General features: G+C 32.0%; 4 protein-coding genes and 1 long non-coding RNA gene across 5 annotated transcripts; 1 reads left to right on the top strand and 4 right to left on the bottom strand.

Moving 5' to 3' along the window:
• Window positions 1-1,400: 1,400 nt before the first annotated feature.
• Window positions 1,401-4,885, bottom strand: LOC139511893 (uncharacterized). The gene is made up of 3 exons (XR_011662109.1): window positions 4,485-4,885; window positions 2,305-2,431; window positions 1,401-1,608 (listed from the first exon to the last, which is right to left on the bottom strand). It is a non-coding gene; the product is annotated as an uncharacterized lncRNA (long non-coding RNA).
• On the top strand, window positions 2,632-4,149 carry LOC139510306 (uncharacterized). Its single transcript, XM_071296811.1, has 2 exons — window positions 2,632-3,138; window positions 3,352-4,149. Exons 1-2 carry the CDS (start codon window positions 2,632-2,634, stop codon window positions 4,147-4,149), a joined length of 1,305 nt encoding a protein of 434 aa, XP_071152912.1.
• Window positions 4,886-5,567: 682 nt separating the features above from the next.
• On the bottom strand, window positions 5,568-6,359 carry LOC139510796 (uncharacterized). The gene has a single exon (XM_071297326.1). It carries the CDS (start codon window positions 6,357-6,359, stop codon window positions 5,568-5,570), a length of 792 nt encoding a protein of 263 aa, XP_071153427.1.
• A 1,427-nt stretch (window positions 6,360-7,786) lies between these two features.
• Window positions 7,787-8,134, bottom strand: LOC139510795 (uncharacterized). Its single transcript, XM_071297325.1, has one exon. The coding sequence runs from the start codon at window positions 8,132-8,134 to the stop codon at window positions 7,787-7,789; it is 348 nt and encodes a 115-aa protein (XP_071153426.1).
• Window positions 8,135-10,013: 1,879 nt separating this feature from the next.
• Window positions 10,014-20,091, bottom strand: LOC139510794 (uncharacterized). Its single transcript, XM_071297324.1, has 4 exons — window positions 19,158-20,091; window positions 17,396-17,659; window positions 15,343-15,383; window positions 10,014-10,416 (listed from the first exon to the last, which is right to left on the bottom strand). Exons 1-4 carry the CDS (start codon window positions 20,067-20,069, stop codon window positions 10,014-10,016), a joined length of 1,620 nt encoding a protein of 539 aa, XP_071153425.1. The 5' UTR covers window positions 20,070-20,091.
• Between the last annotated feature and the right edge of the window lie 256 nt (window positions 20,092-20,347).

Below are 20,347 nucleotides of genomic sequence, written 5' to 3'. Positions count from 1 at the left end.
ACGTAAGGTTCTAGATCAAACCATTTTTATTGCAGCTGTCTCTGTTGACGTTTAAAAGGCATTTGAATGATAAGATCACGCTATTTTTCTGGACAAATTCACAGGTGCTTGAGGACAGGATCCTGTATGAGCCCCATATAGTCCCTCCCCCTTATTATCATAAATCTCAGATTTTTCGATATATATCACTTATTTGTACCATATATATGTAGGACTCAAATCTATGGTGGGTTCCAAATCTATGGCAGATTCCTAATCTATGGTAAATGTGACGTCATGTCATCCCAAATCTATGGCAAGTTTTGTAATTTACTAATCTATGGCGGATTTATGTTGTTTACAAATATATGGCAAGTTTTGTGCAAATGGAAAACAATGCAGTACATTTTCGACAAATGACTTGTCTTAAGCAAGTGGAAAAATACGACAACGGGAGCATACCTATAAACATTTGTGAAATATACATTCCATAATGGTCAACCGAAAAAAAAAATCATAAATGATAAATTTGTATACCTTCAAAGACCTTTAACAAACAAGAAGGCCGCTTTTTATAAAAAAAAAAATAACAAATTAACAAATAAAGATAAATAATATTTATTTCAGCGATATCATTAATACATCATTTTTATTTGATGACGATTTAAATCAAATTTGTATCCGGTAATTTTATATATCATTTTATAAACTTTTCCAGCCGTAGACTGTAAACTTCATCTAACTAGATATAGGAAGTTGTGGTAAGATTGCCAATGAGACAACTCTCCATCCAAGTTACAATTTCTAAAAGTAAACCAGTATAAGTCAAGGTACGGCCTTCAACACGAAGCCAGCAAGCAATTAAGGGTTCAAAATATCCTTTTTTCTAAAATATGCGGTACTGAAAATAGCGGCGCCATAATTCATTGCGGGATTCGGCCAGTACATCACATTTGGTCCATCTTCGGGATTATAGGTTACATCTTCCTTTAAACCACCCGCAAATGGTCGTCAGAGAAATATCTTCATCTTGAATGGTGTTCAAATGTATGGGTTCCGCCATCGTTAGCGGCGGCGAATGTGCAATATGGCGTAATATTTAATTGTGACGTTATACGGTACTTTTTCCCCAAGATCTGCCATAGATTTGGAGTAAACAAAAATCTGCTATAGATTTGAGTTGTTTGGCGTTTGTAACGTCACATTTGCCATAGATTAGGAATCTGCCATAGATTTGGAACCCGCCATAGATTTGAGTCCTACATATATACTAATATACCATATTTATACTCTAAATATGCATGTTTACTATCAACGTGAATCTCGACTATAGAGCGAAGCGAAAGGTTGCCAACTTCGTTTCAAGAAATTGGGGCTATGGTCGGGAAAAAATGTTTTAAAATCTAATAAAATGTCACTTACCGGTCTAATCAACGAGTACTTGCTGTTCCCATATAATTATCCTTATCGAATATCAATATCCAGACATAATATATAACTGTTTAAACACTTTTAATTAATTTTTTTCGCTGGCGGTGTTGCGGTTTTTTTGTCCATTCAACTTCGATCAACGGAAGTTACAAAACAACGACATCTGTGTGGTCTTCAGCTCAAGAAGGATAACTCCACCTGAAAACGCGGGAAATTAGATGAGTTCCGAGAAACAATATACTGAACGAAAAGGTAAGAGAATTACAAATTGTTTATTTGGCGGAAATTTTTAACTGTGAAAAAAATCTTAAACTGTGGAAAAAAATAGTAAATAGAGATGGCAACGAACAAAACACCCATTTTCACTTGGGTTGTAGAAAATTTACAACCATGCAACGAATCTGAATTTGTTGATCTCATTGAAATTAAGAAAAAATGTGAATTTGAAGTAACAAATTCTGCTGTGGGTAATGTTATTAAAAAAGTTTTCAACAATGTAAAAATAAAATCAGGTCGCTCAAAGGAAAACTGGTGTAAATCTACCCAAAGATACTATGGTTTGTCATGGAAACAGGACGCAATCAGTCAGCCTAGTATATTATTTATTGACATTCAAACTCTTCTCCCTGAAGACTATTTTGTAATATCAAAAACACAAACATCAATGAAAATAGGACATTTTACAGGAGAAATTATAAACGGTAGTAAAATAATGATTGAAATTCAATTAGAATCAGATGGTGGTATTTCTCTCCTAGTGATGGGAAATTGGACTTGAAAAGATAGGACTTCAGGAAAAGTTTTCAATGACAATAAATTCAGTTGAATCTCTATTTAAATTGATAAAACAACTTAGATACTGTAGTGGCGTTAACAGTGTTGAGCAAGATTTACCTCATTTTGAAGAGCAAGTGTGTCTTGTAGGTGACGAGAACTCTGAACAAATAAGGTTCCGTGCCAAGACGTGTTGTAAGGTTTTACCATTCAAAAACTCTAATGCTGTCTCCTTGTGTTGTGGTAACTGTAAAAAATTGAAAACAAAAATTCAAACAAGAGAACAAAAGTGTGACATAGATGAAAAAATAATAATGATATAAACTTAAATGACAACAATACACATGATAATGAAGTGAGACTGATCATAATGATTTGAGTGACATTTTGACAAAAATTTCCCCTGATTGTTCTATGAAAATGCAGACATTTCTACTTAGTCAAAAAATGGCATTAGAAAGGAACCCAAATGGCCGGAGGTGGAACAAGGAAATTATACGGTTGTGTTTAACTTTGTACTGCAGGAGTCCAAGGGGCTATAGTGAATTGAGAATTAGCAATTTTATAATATTACCATCCCAAAACTTGCTTCGACGTTATAAAAACTCTGTTTATCAAGAGGCAGGCATTAATAGTGATATGTTAGATTGGATGGGAAATGAAGCAACAATGAAAGGTATACCCCCTGAGGGATATCAAGGTGGACTTATTATAGATGAAATGTCTATTCAACAAGATTTGCAATTTCGCAAGCGTAAACACAATATAGAGCTGATTGGTTTCACTGAATGTTCACCAGAGTCAATTATATTTGAGCAAATAAAGAGTAATAAAAAAGAAAGAACTCTTGCTACACATGTTCTTCAATTAGTTTTCTTAGAATTTACAGGTTTCCGTTTTCCATTTGCACATTTTCCTTCTCATACTGCATCAGGACATGAACTTTACTTACTTGTATGGAAATCAGTTAATATGTTATCTGCATTTGGATTTACAATTCAATATATCAGTACTGATGGGGCACAAAGCAATAGAGACCTTTTCAAAATTTTGTTACCAAACTTTAACAGTGTAAATGCAATCACATGCTCTTTTTAAAACATTTTTTCTCCCAAGGACAGCCAAAAATTTTTTTTTTTTATCAAGGACATTTGCCATATTATTAAGAAAATAAGGAATAACATTTCTAAAAGAGGAGATGGTGCTTTTAGTAAACGGAGGTTAAAGTTTAAGAACAATTTTATAGAATGGACTCACTTTAAACAGGCTTATCTATGGGACATTTCAACGAACCCATTCCCAGTTCATCATAAACTGACACAAGAACACATGTTCTTAACATCAGAAAATAAAATGAGGAATCATTTAGCAGAGGACGTTTTAAATAATGAAATGTTACATTTGATGAAACTTTACAAGTCAAGCTTAGGTGATGCTGGAACAAATGTTGATGAAACCATAGAATTGCTACAGCAAACAAGCGTGCTCATCCAAAACTTCAAAGACTCGCGTCCTGTAACAGATATAAGCGATGAGAGGATTAAACAAAACAATGATGTTTTACAGTGGTTTATTGAGTGGGAAAAAATGATTAAAGACAACATTGAAATAAAAAATAAGGAAAAACATCTTATATCACATCAGACTAGGGAAGATATAATTTCTTCTATTACGGGATTTGAAGAAATGTGTATATATAAACTCAAGTGTTCAAATGCATCAATAATTTCAAGTCGTGTTAATAGTGATGTCATAGAGAACATATTTTTCCAACAGAGAACACTTCATAATGGGGCTAATACTAATCCAGCATATCTAGGTTACTGTCATTCAGTTAATTCAGTTATTCTTGGACAGACATCAATATCTCGCAAATCTAATGCAGGAGGTGGAGAGGGAGCACAATTGAACCAAGCAGTTAAGGCAAATAAAAAGGTACAATCATGGTTTAATTTTGAAGAATGAACCTTGCCATGCAGATGGCTTTTGCTCTTATTTTTGTTAGGTTGCTGTCATTTGCATATACCCCACAACTCAATGTTAAACCACATTAGATGTTATACATTGTTATACAATGTATATATAATATAACACTGAAACTGAAAACTGAAAAAAATGTTCTAATGTGTTAAAAGAATTATTTAAAAAAAAAGTTATGCAGAACAGAGATAAAAAGTAGTCTCGTTAGCAATTATACATAATAATATCTAAGATGAAATAAAAATCACCCATTTCCCTTTTTTTTTTTTGGGGGGGGGGGGGGTTGATAAATATAAATCTACATAAAAGCAACAAATTACCTGGGAATATACTTTATTGGCACAGTGGACAGGTGAAGGCAGCACCTTCTACACTAAGACTAGTCCAAATTTCATCATCTTGTAAGTTTGCACAATCCCTGTGGTACCATAAAGTACAAGCATCACAACATATCCAATCCTCATCTCCAATATCTGGCTTATTACACACAGTACATTTGTCATCAGATTCATCAGATATAGGAATATTTTTCTTTCTACTCTTCCCTTTCCCCTTTCCTTTACCTCTCCTTGAAGTTTTCCTTTTATTTGATTGTATTTTATCTTTATTTTGAATTGTAGGTTAGAGTTCTGAAGCCAAGGAACCAGTTGATGTAGAGGCTACATGTACATTACTAGGGCCTGGAACTTCTGAGTCCATTGTTTGAGGAGCTGCTGAAACTATAATGTTAGAAATTGGCTTAGCACCTGTTCCAGAAACATCACTTTTATCCGGATATGGTATGCAATCACTTTTTAATATTGCTTTACCCAATTCAGAACTTATTTCTTCCTTTCGCTTTTGAGTGGAAATTTTTACATTGTACATAAGACATAACATAAGCAATTCTTTCTTAGTGAAAGAATTTTCTGAAAGAAACTTTTCATTCTGCATAAGTTCTGATTTCAGTCGCAAATGTGAACTTTCTTTGTCCTTTGACTTGTCTTCAATCAAAAATTGCATATTTTTGATTGAGTTAAGTCTGCCAATTGATATTTTATCGTATGTTTTTCTTTGTTGTGATGTTATGCTATTGTTTCAGAAAAAGGGATAAGGTTTGGATCCATTAAAACGTTTAATCCCGCTGCAAATGTTTGCACCTGTCCTAAGTCAGGAATCTGATGTACAGTAGTTGTCGTTTGTTTATGTAATATATACGTGTTTTGTTTATATAGATTAGACCGTTGGTTTTCCCGTTTGAATGGTTTTACACTAGTAATTTTGGGGCCCTTTATAGGTTGTTGTTCGGTGTGAGCCAAGGCTCCGTGTTGAAGGCCGTACTTTAACCTATAATGTTTTACTTTTTAAATTGTTATTTGTATGGAGAGTTGTCTCATTGGCACTCACACCACATCTTCCTATATCTATATATTAAAAGATTTCACCACCTTCTTTGATTTCTCTGATACTTTCTTACGAAGCGCCTTTCCTTTCTCTTTTTTGAGAAAAGTTAAATAATCCCTTCTGAATTGACTGAAAGAAACCTTCAAAAACAGATGCACAGCTGAATTGTAAATGTCTATATAATTTTCACTTGAAAGGGTTATGGAGTGAATAATATTATGAATATTGTCTGAGGATGTACACTGGATGTTGTAATTACTAGTAAGTGTTTGAACCCATAAATCAAATAAACATTTGTCATTCAAAATTTCATCTGTGACATAGCTGAATAAATTTTTTCCATGCTCAACAAGATTTATATGAGAAAGTTTTTGTCTACACAAAGTTTCAAGTTTACTAAAGAAATCAAAAGTTACATCAGTAATGTTGGTTAAACATTCACGCTCATTCTGTTTTCTTTTAGTCTCTTCTAAACTTTCTGGATCAATGCTAGAATTCAATAAGACATCATAGGAGGAACAAAGAGAAGATAATATGTTCATTTGATCTTGAAGCTTTGCTAATTTTGATTCTGATCCTACAACAAACAAAGAATGTTTTAATTTAGCTAGGACATAGCCACTAATATATCTAATTTTTCCTCTTGCAGGGGAAGACAACTCATCAGATGTGGGAATGTTTTTAATTGATTCTGGCTCCTGTAAATTTAAATGAGAAGGTAAATCTTCAAAAAATCTCCTTTCCAAGTAAAATAAAACAGCTGTCATAAACTGATAATATATTGCAGATGTACCCTCATCTTTGGAATACATACTTATAGTAGACTTGACACTATTAACATACTCCTCTGAATTGAAATGTTTATGAAATTTCATTAAAAAAATCGTGTTGTTGTTTAGCTGTATAGTTTTTTCTCCTTCCGGAAGACTTATCAGTCCAATATCTTCAATAACTGATATCTGTGATTGGTACCACTCATCAAAAATAGAATTTTTTTTCTAAAATTGTCATTTTGAAAGATTTCATATCATTTTCTAATTGTGACCCAACATATTCATTGAAAACAGAATCAATAGCTTGTGATGATGATTGATCTTTAGTCAAAACATTAGTTTCAATGAAACTATCAAGAACTTCTAGTTTTTCAATTTCACTATCAGAGAAATCAGAATCAGAGTTAAAATTATCATCAATGGCATATGTACATGTATTATCATTACTATCATCATCGTCATCATTATCATCTTCATCATCAGAATCAGAGTCATCATTTTTTTTCTCCATTATTCTCTATAACATGTCTACAGCATGAAAGATCATCCTTCAAAATTCCTAATGTAAAATTGTTATAAAAATCTGAATCATGGGAAGGGTGCTTTCGGCACATTGATTTTTTAAAGTTGCAAACTCGCAGACCCTCAACTTGTTCTGCCCTACCTACTGCCACGCCTATTTGTCCTGGTTGGAAACAGTATTCGCAATTGACAACGACCCTTTTTAAACTCATGCCTTGCGCCTTATGAATAGTTATAGCATAAGCTAACTTAAGCGGTATTTGAGTCCTTTTTGCAAGATATTCCTTATCTGCAGGATCATATGTAGTAAACACGACAGGTTTCAGTGTAACTGTGGATAACTTATTGCTAATAATAAATTTCACATCAACTGAATCTGAGTTTAGTTGAGTGACCGTACCACACAATCCATTTACTAATGTATCACTTAAATTTCTCAAAACATAACATGACAACCAACCTTTAGACCCAAATTCTTTGGTGCCAAATACTTTCGCAAATAAAAATCAGATCCTACATCAGTAGATTTATAAGTTTTAAGGTCCCCTTGCAACTGTTGTAGTTTATTATAATTAAATATATCCACATCATAGTTCCTAGCATAAAGATGAACAGCTGTGTCCTCATTTGGCAATGGACGATCTCAGGAATTCAAAAAAGCTACATTTTCATTGGAAACTTCTCCCTTTTAAAGCGCATTAATACACTGAATCAATGCAGTTTCACTTTGCCTGTGAATTATATTTAATTGTACTTTGTGTGGGAAGTAATCATCAAACCATGGCAGTTTAAAACAGTGGCTACCAGAATCTCCAATAATTTTATTTGGAACTGGGGGTAATTGATAAAAGTCATCCGACAAAATTACTTGTATCCCTCCAAAGTATTTATTATTATCTCTAACTTTTCTGCATAGAACCTCAACTTTGTTAAATGTTTTAGCACTAACCATGCATTGACACTTCATCAATAATAAGGAGATCTGTTGTTTGGATATTATGTTTAACAGACATAAAACGCTCATCTGATTGAACAAGGTGTATAATTTCCTCATTAAGATGCCTCCCATTCTCTATCCCGGCCCATTTGTGCAATGTTTTGGCTCCCAACTCTTTGTAAAGAGTGGATGCTATACCCGTTGAACATACAATAGCGACATTCTTCTGTTTTTCACGCTGGTCCTTTACTATATATTTGAGAAGAAAGGATTTACCTGTTCCTGCCTGACCACTTATAATAAGGTTGTGCCCATTTGCTAACTCAAAAGCTATCTTTTGATCCTCGTCTAACATAATTTTAGATTTATTTTACAATGTTTACGTTTTCTGTATAACTATAGATTTTTTACATATGCGAAATTCTCTTACCTTTTCGATCAGTATATTGTTTCTCGGAACTCATCTAATTTCCCGCGTTTTCAGGTGGAGTTATCCTTCTTGAGCTGAAGACCACACAGATGTCGTTGTTTTGTAACTTCCGTTGATCGAAGTTGAATGGACAAAAAAACTGCAACACCGCCAGCGAATAAATTAATTAAAAGTGTTTAAACAGTTATATATTATGTCTGGATATTGATATTCGATAAGGATAATTATATGGGAACAGCAAGTACTCGTTGATTAGACCGGTAAGTGACATTTTGTTAGATTTTAAAACATTTTTTCCCGACCATAGCCCCAATTTCTTGAAACGAAGTTGGCAACCTTTCGCTTCGCTCTATAGTCGAGATTCACATTTATAGTAAACATGCATATTTAGAGTATAAATATGGTATATTAGTATATATATGGTACAAATAAGTGATATATATAGAAAAATCTGAGATTTATGATAATAAGGGGGAGGAACTATACGGGGCTCATACAGGATCCTGTCCTCAAGCACCTGTGGACAAATTACAAGCTTATTGGATATCTACATATTCAGTATTCTCCTCAGCTCATATTTTTCTTATAGAAGAAATCAAATCAAAGTCAATGGTGTTCTGAGTAGTTGGGTTTACAACCAGATGGTTACCCTCAAATCAATTTATGGTCCACTGTTATTTAATGTTTTTCTACAGGATGTTTATTTTAATTTATGAAACATTGTTTCTTATATAATTATGCTGATGATGATACCTTGTCCTTAATCATTTCAGGTACAATTTAATTTACGTATATCCACGCCGAAGTCTGAGTATCGAGTGCTTATTGCTTTGTTCAAAGAAAACAAAATGCAGGCAAATCCTGATGAATTGCAGTGTATTACCGTCGGGAAGAAAAACTGTACGTAAAGTATTCAAATGAAAGAAAATATTCTATCTTCTTTGGAAACTGTCAAAGTGATTGATATTGATATCGATTAGTTGCTATGTCTATATGTTTTTTGTGTTTCTTTGATACATATGACGTGGCTCTGTACTTACACATCCCGTCATTGTGTTACTGTACTATTGTAAAATTTGGTATGTATACGTGTCTGTCATATTTGCTGGTGTGCTTTTTTTTTGTACGCCTTTATTTGTTTCTTTGTTACATATTTATTTGTTTTAAAAGCGATTACTATGGTTAAACAATGTTGACAGCTGTATTCATATTTTTGACGTTTTTACCTATAACATATAAAGAGAATATGGGGTAGGATTGCCAATGAGACAACTCTCCACAAGAAACCAAATGATACAGAAATAAACAACTATAGGTCACCGTACCGCAAAGTAAGCTATAAAAGGCCCCGAAATGACAAACGATAAACAATTCAAACGAGAAAACTAACCGTCTTATTGTTAGCGGACTCCCAAACCTCCTCCTAACCTGGGACACTGGTGTAGCAGAACAACATCAAAAAGAACTATAAAAATCAGTTGAAAAAAGGCTTAACTAATAACATGGATACAAATAGAAATACATAAACATATTTTTTTGAATTAAAAGCTTTCAAGAACTGACGTTTTAACTCTATAAAGTAATGACCATAGAGTTTTGGCTGTTCTTTTACGGTCCCTTTTAGTCATGCTATGTACCCTTGTCTCTCGGTCTTTTGATGTTTATAAAACTTTCGTGATAAAGTCAAATCCTGAAATTCATTTCAGACGCACCAAATTATTATATTTTAAAATTAAAGAATAAACACAAAGCTTTGCAAAATTATTTAAATTTTATCTATGTTTTCTTTTTTAAGTCGATGTTTTCAGAACCATATGCTAGCATTAATAACAATCCTCCTGTGATCACTATTGTGTTGATAAAAATAAAATAGTTCAGATGTTCGTACCACCTGTTGTAATAGTAATGTCTCTGACAAGCAAAGGGCAAATTGCCTAACAGTAACCAAGCTATCAATAGAAATATTGATCCTATAGCCAATAGTAATGCTCAGAATGAGACATAGACCAAATGATAGTCGTATCCAACTAGATGAGTCTACAATCTCAAACAACAGTGGAACATACATCAAAAGTAACAGAATATTTCCTAAACATTTCTTTTTCCTGTTTTCCGCTGATAAAGTCGATGAAGTACTAGCAAACAGACTCTTCCCTCCTGTGTTATCTGCATATGCCATCAATACTATTCCAAATACAGAAATTATCCTGCAAAAAAATAAATAAAACACAGGTATAATAACAGATTTCTTATAATCTATTAAACCATGTACATTTAGCAAACTTTTAACTTCTTTAAACATATACATAATATACGCAAATACTCTTCCGCGTAAAAGACACAATTTTACAAATATATCTAAACATAAGAAGATTTGATGTGATAGCAACTGACACATCTATCCACAACTTGAAATGAAGTCAATATAAGCAATTATAGGCCTACAAAAAAATATTATGGACGGCTATAAAAAAAATTCGGCATGAAAATAAAAAAGATTCAAAAGAGAAAAGGACGTACGGTGACATGTAGTTGTTATTTGCTCCCTTAAGAAGAGTTTGCACATTGGCAATCATACCACATCTTCTTTTTTATATAACAGTCTAATTAATAACTAAACCTTTCATGAAACTACACTGAACTACAGGCTCCTTACTTGGGACAGGCTCATAAATAATCTGGCGGGTTTTAATATGTTTGTTAGCGTTCACCCTCCCCTTAAATATGTGATGAGGTTATATTTATGTTATAAGGGAAATTGATCACATATTTGGAAAATAATTTAAGGTGCATTTCAAATTAAAATGGAAGCAAAATCTTAACACGTCAAACATTGTTCGTACAGTGTCGTGATATATAGTTTGTTTAACGATGCATAATGTGCCATGCATATACAACAACTTTTTGAGAAATTATTTTGTAACATAGAAATTATGAATGTCACAATCTAGAAAATTGCTTGATATGAACTAAAGGTGTAATACCACCAAATCATGGTACGTCACATCCGGTTGTATACGAAAGTAGGTCGAAAAAAAATATTCCCTTGAATTTGACAGTTGTAGGTAATTAATCCTACATTTTATTACAGTAAAAGATTTCTGTGTCATAAACATATGTCTTGGGTATTTCAAAGCACCATTATTTTTTTATTTGGGATTTCTATAGAATATTTTGTAATCTTGAGGTTACATGGTGGCTAAACCTTGTACACAGATAAAATAAGGAGAGAAAGTTGATTGGTTAACTTCCAGTGATGGTTACTTTTTATATGCAATCCAATGTTATATGAATGTTTTTCTATAGTACTGGACAGGATGAAACTTTACTCATGCCTAGTATTTCTTTATTTGAAACAAACATACATTCTACATATTTTTTTGAAAAGTGAAAATTTAACAAAGACTAATAGGGGAAATCAATGGTGGTATTACACCTATATATGACTTTTACGTCCGTCCGATGACGGTAACAATATCAGGACGTCTTTATTTTTGCTCTCCTCCCAAAATTATCAAAACGGAATGATCATAAGCGGTGATTACAAATCTGACTATCCATGGTACCTATATAGGTCATAGAAGCATGATTATAAATTTATTGTGTGAGAAAGAGAAGCGAAATATAAAATGAGATCTTCTCGTTTAATAATATAGATTGTGGAATGTGGAATAAAGAGAAGCAACACAAAATGAGTTCTTCTCGTTCAAGAGTATAGATATTACTTAACAAGGTAGCGGTACACAGTAACGAAAAAAACTTATAATTTTTAGCCACCCTCTTTTCCTTTCTTTCTAACAAGTACGACTTTACATTTGTGTCATGCATGTGTATTTTTCTGAAAAAAAAGAATCTGTCATTGATTAGATTTCCAATAGTAATAACTGTAAAAAAAACTGTTTTTGGTGGAACCATGGCAACAGTCTGCGTTTAATATACACGAAATATTCTGGATAAAAATGCCTTAAAAGTCTCAAATTTAATCATAAGGAGAATTTCAATTCATTTGTGTGATCTCTTTCCTGAAACCATACATATTTATCATTCAAGAGGTCAAAAAACAAATATTATGATATTCCGCTCGTTTTTCCATAAAATGGAATTGAAAAGATCGAGTGTTAAATCTTTGTTGAAAAAGAATACAATAATTTCTGGATCTATCGGCGGTACGGATGTGGAAATGCGGACTGTCAAACAGACAAATTGCCAGTAAAACATGCTAAAAACAATTTCAATGTTCACATAAACCCACTTGGAAGGCTATAATATTTTGAACTGTCTAAAAAATATTTATATTGTACAAACACGTTCATATTTAAAAATTCACAATGGCTAAAATGCGAAACTAAACTTCTTACTGTGTATTGCTACCTAAATGTCCGTCCAATGACGGACACAATAGCCGGACGCATTTTTTTCCTCCCAAACTAACCCAAACGGAATACCCATAACCGAAGATGACAAATCTGATTATCCATAGAACCTATAGGTAACAGTGGCATGATGATTAATTGATCATGGAGGAAAGAGAACAACACACAGAATAGTTTAATAGTAAAGAAGTTAATTAACCTTTACTTGTTTTTCTATTCTCTTTTGCAGTTATATGAAGTAAGGCCTACATGTAGTGTTCCGTTCTATTATAGTGCTACATTGTTTTATTATTTTAATAATCTACACACACAATGACCTTGCCAGATGTAGCTTTTTTATTACCTTATTCACATGTATTGATATGCTAAACTTTTCTTTTAATATAAGTAAATTCATGTTCTCTAAAATGTAGTACTGGGGAATAGGTAAATGTTTGGAAAATGTTTCATGCCTATTATTATGTTGATAACTGATGTTAGTAAACAACTGAATGTGTTGCATATACATACATCTTTTTAATATTTTAAACAAATGAAAAGCCAAATACAGAAAGCGATTTTCTTGCTCCATCGGAAATGAAAATTGACAATGTATGAGCATGTTAGGTAAATTGACATATAAAAACAATTATTCTACAAAAAGAAGGGTATAACTATGGTCTCGGAAAGTTTTGTCAATTTATAGATAGAAAAGATATTTTTCTTTTATTCACGAGTGGCAAGATTTTCCCACTGTTTCGGTATCATGACATCATAAGTATTTACAAGCTGGTAGTTATTGTTGTTCTGTCTTCATTTGAACCATTGACGTTTTATTGCATTTAATTTATTATTTTGCACACTTTATCTCTTAAAGTAAAGGTCGAACTATTTTTGTTAAGATGTATAATGCTACAGCTTTTTATGTGTACATCGAGGCTGTACCAACATTTTCTTTTATTTCCATGAGATAAGTGACTAATGATGACAAAGGGACTAGTCCGAAAAATGTTTTGGGAGATTTTGTCACTACCTCAAAATCATAACGCGGTATTTCAGTCATCCAAAAGAAAATGAGAAGTCATTTATGTACTGCCTTATAACTACTAATCTCATTTTGGTTGTTATGGGTCTCTATGGCTGAGTGGTCTAAGTAGTTAGTCAAAAAGAGAAAACAAGTAGTTGAACTACTGTTTCACTAGCATGTCAACACTGAAATTGTCAGTTCTAATCTCGCACGTGGCAGCTAGACTCTTAGCTCGAATTGTTATTTTTCAACCGAATGTCAGTGGTTCTCTCCGGGCGTGTCAGCTTTCCCCACAAAAACAACACTGACCATAGCATGATAGAACAGTAGTGATGAAAATGACGTTCAACATCAATTAATCAATCAATCTATCATTTGGTTTTTAGTTTACTTAATTACGAAAACCTCTGTATTATTTGTTAAGTTATATCAACATTGTCTTCTTTACCTAGGTTCCATCCACTTCTGGACTCATTAAACACTATTTCAGGGCGGGGAGAGTTGTTCTACTGTCTTAAACAAGCCATTTTTGACTTTTCATATAATGACAATCATACTTTTGATCATTTATCTTGTATGTGTGGTAAAGTAGTTTTCGAAAAAAAAAAACAATTGTTTTAACTTAAAAGATATACACAAGAAACATTATTTTTTCTTTAAATACCTTTTTGGTAAATTATTTTGCAATAGAAACTATCGATTATTTTTCTGTTTACCTCTGATCCTAACAATAAGAATGTTTATATATTGTCATAAAAATTTATGATATCTAATAATATTAGAAGATATAATGACCACTATTAGTTGGAAGAAGATGCACTATCTTTGATTTAAGAGTAAGTTGTATCATCACACTAAAAAACTAAAGATGATGAGGGTAGTTGAACACGATCTTGCACACCCATGACGGTTTTGTAATATGTAACAAAATAATATTTATAAGATAATAAAATAATTCTTGTTGTTGGTATATATTAATTTCATATATTTCAAAACAAATAAAGGAAATTATAGGTATACATCAATGATTTTAATAAATCAATAAAAAATACTAAGATCTAGTACATTTATATATTTTGTAACGATAGAAAATTCAGAATAACTATACGCAAATATGAAATTATGACCCTGTTCAAGGTAACCAATCAACACATTGATTTTTGAGCATTGAACATAGTACACAGAAATGTTACTCTTACATACAAATTACACATCAAAAGAATTAATTAACACAGAATTTGTGCTCGACCTTCAATGACGATTCTAAATAATCAATATAACCAACAGTTGTAAATCTATAGGATAGTTAAAGCTAATGAATGCCAACCCACAGTGAAATACATATATTTGAAATTTTCTTTAACCTACTTGGAAATACGATTTGTTTTTCATAACTCATATAAATTAACGTGTTTACACATAGCTATAATATGGCTGTTAAACATAATAAACCTCTAACAGTATAAGGCACAATACAATGCGTATGCTTGCATCATTTTACCCAAATAAGTATTTATTTAAAGCCTTAATATTTTGACATTATTTACATTAATATTCATGTTGGAATTTTAATATTATCACAATTTCCGGTTAGGATTTGACTGAATACCAATATCCCGATATTGTCAGGTAAACATGCTTTATAATTTACTTAAAATATCACAACAGGAGACGATATGAATTAATTGTCGACTCCGTTGTTGAACACATAATCACTAGTATCTTATGGAATTCATGAAATTATGATGACTCACCTGACAATTGTTACGCTGGGTAAGTCCAGCAGTACATATATCTGAAAGAAAAAGGACAATGTTTGATTTGGTATTCAATCTTTTCTACACCATTTTAAATTTACTTGAAAACGGCTTGATACAAAACAATTTTAATGTGTATAAGTATGTACAATAAATTCATCATAAATACCTGAATTGAAATTTTATATTTACGCCAGACGCGCGTTTCGTCTACAAAAAAACTCATCAGTGACGCTCGAATAATTTTTTTTTTAAATACCAAATAATGTACGAATTTGAAAAGCATCATAGCTATATCTGTCGCATCATTTATTTCAAATTATAAAAAATTAAACATATTATGTTCAAGTAAATGTTTATTGGTTAATGACCATTAACAATTTGTCGATCAATATATTAGAGTTTTATAGAAGGTAATATATATATATACTTAAAACTATTAAACCTAAATAGACAAGAAACTCCTTTAACAATACTTTGATGAAGTGGAAATTTTATAATATTAGAAACGAACTAAGTCCTTACCTTCATAGTTTTCTATGGAGAATATTTTTGAACAATTTGATGTTTTAATAGACAAAATGTGAATATGTATATTAAATATAATAATTGGTGCATTTTCAGCCTTATTGTTTTCCCTAAATATACAAAAAAATCATGAACAAATGTTTAATATTTCGGATAACAGATATCCTTCTTCAGTATGATTATTATATAAAATGAATCCTATCAATCTATTATGATCAAATCTTGAAATGTATGCAATAAAATAGTTAAAACCGAACACAGAGCAATTAAAAAAATTACGTAGGTTATATAGCTAATTACAACGGAGCCTGCAAATTAATGTTTTAATTAAAAAAAGTAATGTGCGATATGAACTGGCACAACTCCTAAACCTCAAAGATGACGATAACCAAGACGTTACAACAACGAGTGCGTAGAAATACATTCCCAATAAACAGCACTAACCGATCTAAGCTGATATAATATTTCAAATTTGACAACGGTAGAGTAATAACAACAGCGGCTGTGCCAAATCAAGCTGCTATTTATTTGGCATGTTTAAACACGCAGCCTATGTTGTAAATACTATACCGTTGTCAAATTTGAAGTATTATTATTTTAATCAAAATGCAACAATGAATAAAAATCGCTATTTAAGGTAGCACAATACAAAGATTTTTCATCCCCAATCAGACATCTTTAAACTGATGTAATTCCACTTATCCTTCTTTAAATTTTATAAATGAGGTACTAAAAGATAGAAGAATGATTTATCTTTCAAATTGTGATAATTTCATGATGACATAATTATTACATAATTAATTGATATGTAATTAGTTCAATTAAATGTGGTATAAAATTTGTTCTATTGATGTTTTTGGAAATCTGAGACACAGTTTTGGAGGTCAAGCTGTGTTGTACAAGAATCTATAAAATATTTGGGGATGCTATAAAGAACAAAGAAGCTAAATTCATTCAAGTGTGGACATCACAATATAGCAACTAATTACATAATAATTAATTATGTAATAATTATGTCATAATGAAATTATCACAATTTAAAAGATTAATCTATCTTCTTTCTTTTGGTACCTCATTTATGAAATTTAAAGAAGGATGAAATGAATTACATCAGTTTAAAGTTGTCTGATTGGGAGTGAACAAATCTTTGTATTGTGCTACCTTAAGGGTAAACCATAACTCCTATCCCAATTTGTCTGACAACTATGTAAATCAACCTAATTGAAGATCTAGTTTTGCTGATCAGTTTACACTAACAGTATCAATTTTATTACTTGTTATCTTATAGTTTGTTTCTGTGTGTGTGTTGCATTGTCGTTTTTTGTTGTTGCACTTCAGTATTTCTGTTGTTTCGTTGTTTTCCTCTTAAAGTTGGTTTTGTAACTCGGTTTTTGTTTGCAACCCGGATTGTTTTTCCCTCAATAGATTTATGACTTTTAAACAGCGGTATACTACTGTTGCCATAATTTACTGCACCAGTTGCAAAGACACTTAAACAAACGAATATTAAAAGATCATATACCTGAGACATTTTAATAAATAATATAATCCCACATCCAGTTTTGATCTTTCGTCGAAGAAGAACTATAAGGCATCCCACGATCTGTCCAAAACAAGTAAGTTTTACGAAAATTTCCACCAGATGATGATCCAATCTTAATTGATCAAAACGTCGAAGATATTCACGATATGGTATATCTAAGCTTACCATACAATCAAGCAGAAAAACACTGATTAAACAAAGTCTGGCCACAACCGCTAAATATGGCAGGTATTTGTGTATAACCTGTAAAAATATTAATGTATTATATGTAATCTCTTGTAATTTGACAGGGCATTGACACAAACAAAGAAAATTAGTATTAACTTTTGCAGTTACTGTATATATGCTTCCTTTGGGGTAATACACGATTTGAAAGTGTGATATAGGCAAGGTTTCCCCTTGGTCAATTACCTTTTTCGCCACCTCTTTCGCCAAAACAATATATTTTTCGCCACTTTATTATTTTTTTCGCCAAATAACATAAATATATTTTTCGTTTAAAATTTATCTTTTTTTTCTACCCACCCCCTCGTGTGGGAGAAAATCGGACACGGAAAGGGCTTGAATTATTCGAGTTATATAGTTCGTAGGGAAAGTTTCTTTAAAAGAAAAATACTGATGTGCTCTTTTGTACTAAGAAACTAAGAAGTGGTTTTTACAACAAAACAAAAGCTTTCATCACATGAAATTGATCCCTCATTTCATGTGTAGTCATTATATTGAAGGGTTACTCTCCTTCGAGGGGTTGTTCCCAAACTTTTGGATACATTTCTTCATAACGAAAGTTTTCTTTTCTTGATCATCGTAAATCAATAAGTTGAGACGTACTATGCTTGAAACACGTGTGTCACTCAAACGACTTTAAAGTAGTCTCCCTAATCAATAAACTATATTTAAGTCAAAGGATAATTAAAGTTTAAATTCGGAGATTTTTCTTGCTTTTGAACATTTTTCGTCACAACAGCTTTCTTTTCTAAATTATCTTTAAAAGGAGAGGAGACGTCAAAAGTTTGCTTCAAACACGTGCGTCGCAAAGTGGTAAATAAATTCTGTATGTGACATTTAGCGGAAGCCATTTAACCATATCATTTTGTCAAACAATTCAATCAACACCTTTATTAATTAGTCCTTTGTTGTCGATAGTTATAAAATGCAATCAGCTGATTATTGATTTTCTGTTCAAATCTTAATGAGGTCAAGGTGAATTCCGAGTATTGTCTGATAAAGTCCGAGAAACTTGAAAAAAGTAAATAAACAAGATGGAGGAAAATAAATCGTTATATATATTTCTTTCGCCAAATTCTTTCGCAAATGACGAATTTTTATCGCCACAATTATTATTTTTTCGCAAATTGCGAAAATGGCGACCACCAGCGGAAACCCTGGATATAGGTTTAATAAATTACGGCCCTAAACAATCTTTAACAACATGGCGGCGTTAAAGGTCTATTCATATTTCATTTTTTCGGGAATTTCACACGTATTTATAAATTTTAAGATTATAAATTGATGGTATGTTTACTGGTCGATACTCTAGTTAGGAATCTTGATTTATAATTTATTATTTGTAACAAATTAATCTCGTATACACTAGCTCTCTGAAACTTCAAGTTGTTATATTTTATTGTGATTATAACGTTTTGTCCGTTTCTTATTGAATGCAATTTTGTCCTTAACATTTTTAACAATTAAACCATGTCTTCTTATGCTATGCTTACGTCCTCAACATAACTTCTAATACCTGATCAGTTTTGTATGACATTGATTCTTTTGGGCTTTGGACCACTTTTACACTTTGACCCATGCCTCCTGAGTTGACTTTTAAAGGTTTATGCCGGACTTCCAGTTCACCAATACTACCAACCAATTTCAATGTGTTCATTGCCTCTGATGGACGAAAAATTAATTCTTCACTATCATAATGGCCATCATTTATGTCTGCACTTAGATCATTTTCTTCCTTTGTTATATTCGATTCAAGGTGTTTTAGACATAAATAAATTTGTAAGTCTGTTCCGTTTTCTTTCAAAAGTGCAACATTTACCTTCAAGTCTAGAATAACATTGAGTTTTTCCTTAAGACCTCTTATTGTTTTGTGTGCTTTTGATTTGCTATCAGACTTTAACTTGTCCAATTTGCTAAGAAATTCTCCAATATCTTCTTCCAATGTCTTGTATATCCTGTTCTTAATTTGATTAACATTATTTCTTATATCGTTTATGTGTGCTGCATTGTTCATTATCGACTCTTCTGATTTATTCGTTATCGTTTCTAATTTTGAAAGTAGAACATTCAAGCCTTCTTCAATACGGCAAAAAGCTACAGATGACTTTGCGTTTCGAACAACATCTTCCAGTGGTAAAACACTATCACATGTCTTATGATCCAAAGTATTGCATTTGATGCAGTGAAAGTCCTGATGTACACAGCAGAAAAACTCAAACTGTCGTTTGTGTTCAAAACATGTATCCTGAATAGATTGCGCAAATTCAGGTAGCGATCGACGATCCCTAAAAGGAATAAGGTCGTGCCGCTTTAAAGCTTTTGAGGATTGATGATGGGTACAGCAGTACCTACAGAGTCCTTCTTCACAATCTATACACCAATTGATAGGTGGCATTGATTCATTTCTGAACTTACACGGAGTACACATACTGTTTTGATGGTTGATACTTTTTTGTTCTAAATAAGAATAGAATTGATTACAGTAAACGTGAATACATTTTAAATCAACATAATATATTTCGGGAATTTCTAAAGATTTTTTTAATTAATTGTACATGATATCTGCAGAAATAATCATCATGGTTGTTGGTTATTAGGCTTAATTGACACGACTTAATGATTTACGGGAGACTGAATTAATTTCATATACTTTTCAAATTTTAGCCTTGTTTAAACTGAATATGTATTCTAAATAGCAAAAGAAAT

The sequence above is a fragment of the Mytilus edulis genome, chromosome 2 (genome assembly GCF_963676685.1).
Source record: "Mytilus edulis chromosome 2, xbMytEdul2.2, whole genome shotgun sequence".
In the NCBI taxonomy this organism is placed as follows: Eukaryota; Metazoa; Mollusca; class Bivalvia; order Mytilida; family Mytilidae; genus Mytilus; species Mytilus edulis.
This window is presented reverse-complemented; position numbering and strand designations above follow the sequence as displayed.

What these genes read in the sequence shown, in the direction of transcription:
- LOC139510306 (XM_071296811.1), top strand. Translation starts at nt 2,632, where the DNA reads ATGGCATTAGAAAGGAACCCAAATGGCCGGAGGTGGAACAAGGAAATT. An exon ending in GACATGAACTTTACTTACTT is followed by an intron (nt 3,139 to 3,351) that starts GTATGGAAATCA and finishes CATATTATTAAG; the next exon opens with AAAATAAGGAATAACATTTC.
- LOC139510796 (XM_071297326.1), bottom strand. Translation starts at nt 6,359, where the DNA reads ATGTATTCCAAAGATGAGGGTACATCTGCAATATATTATCAGTTTATG.
- LOC139510795 (XM_071297325.1), bottom strand. Translation starts at nt 8,134, where the DNA reads ATGTTAGACGAGGATCAAAAGATAGCTTTTGAGTTAGCAAATGGGCAC.
- LOC139510794 (XM_071297324.1), bottom strand. Translation starts at nt 20,069, where the DNA reads ATGTGTACTCCGTGTAAGTTCAGAAATGAATCAATGCCACCTATCAAT. An exon ending in TGTCATACAAAACTGATCAG is followed by an intron (nt 17,660 to 19,157) that starts GTATTAGAAGTT and finishes ATATTTTTACAG; the next exon opens with GTTATACACAAATACCTGCC. An exon ending in TATTTATTAAAATGTCTCAG is followed by an intron (nt 15,384 to 17,395) that starts GTATATGATCTT and finishes TTTTTCTTTCAG; the next exon opens with ATATATGTACTGCTGGACTT.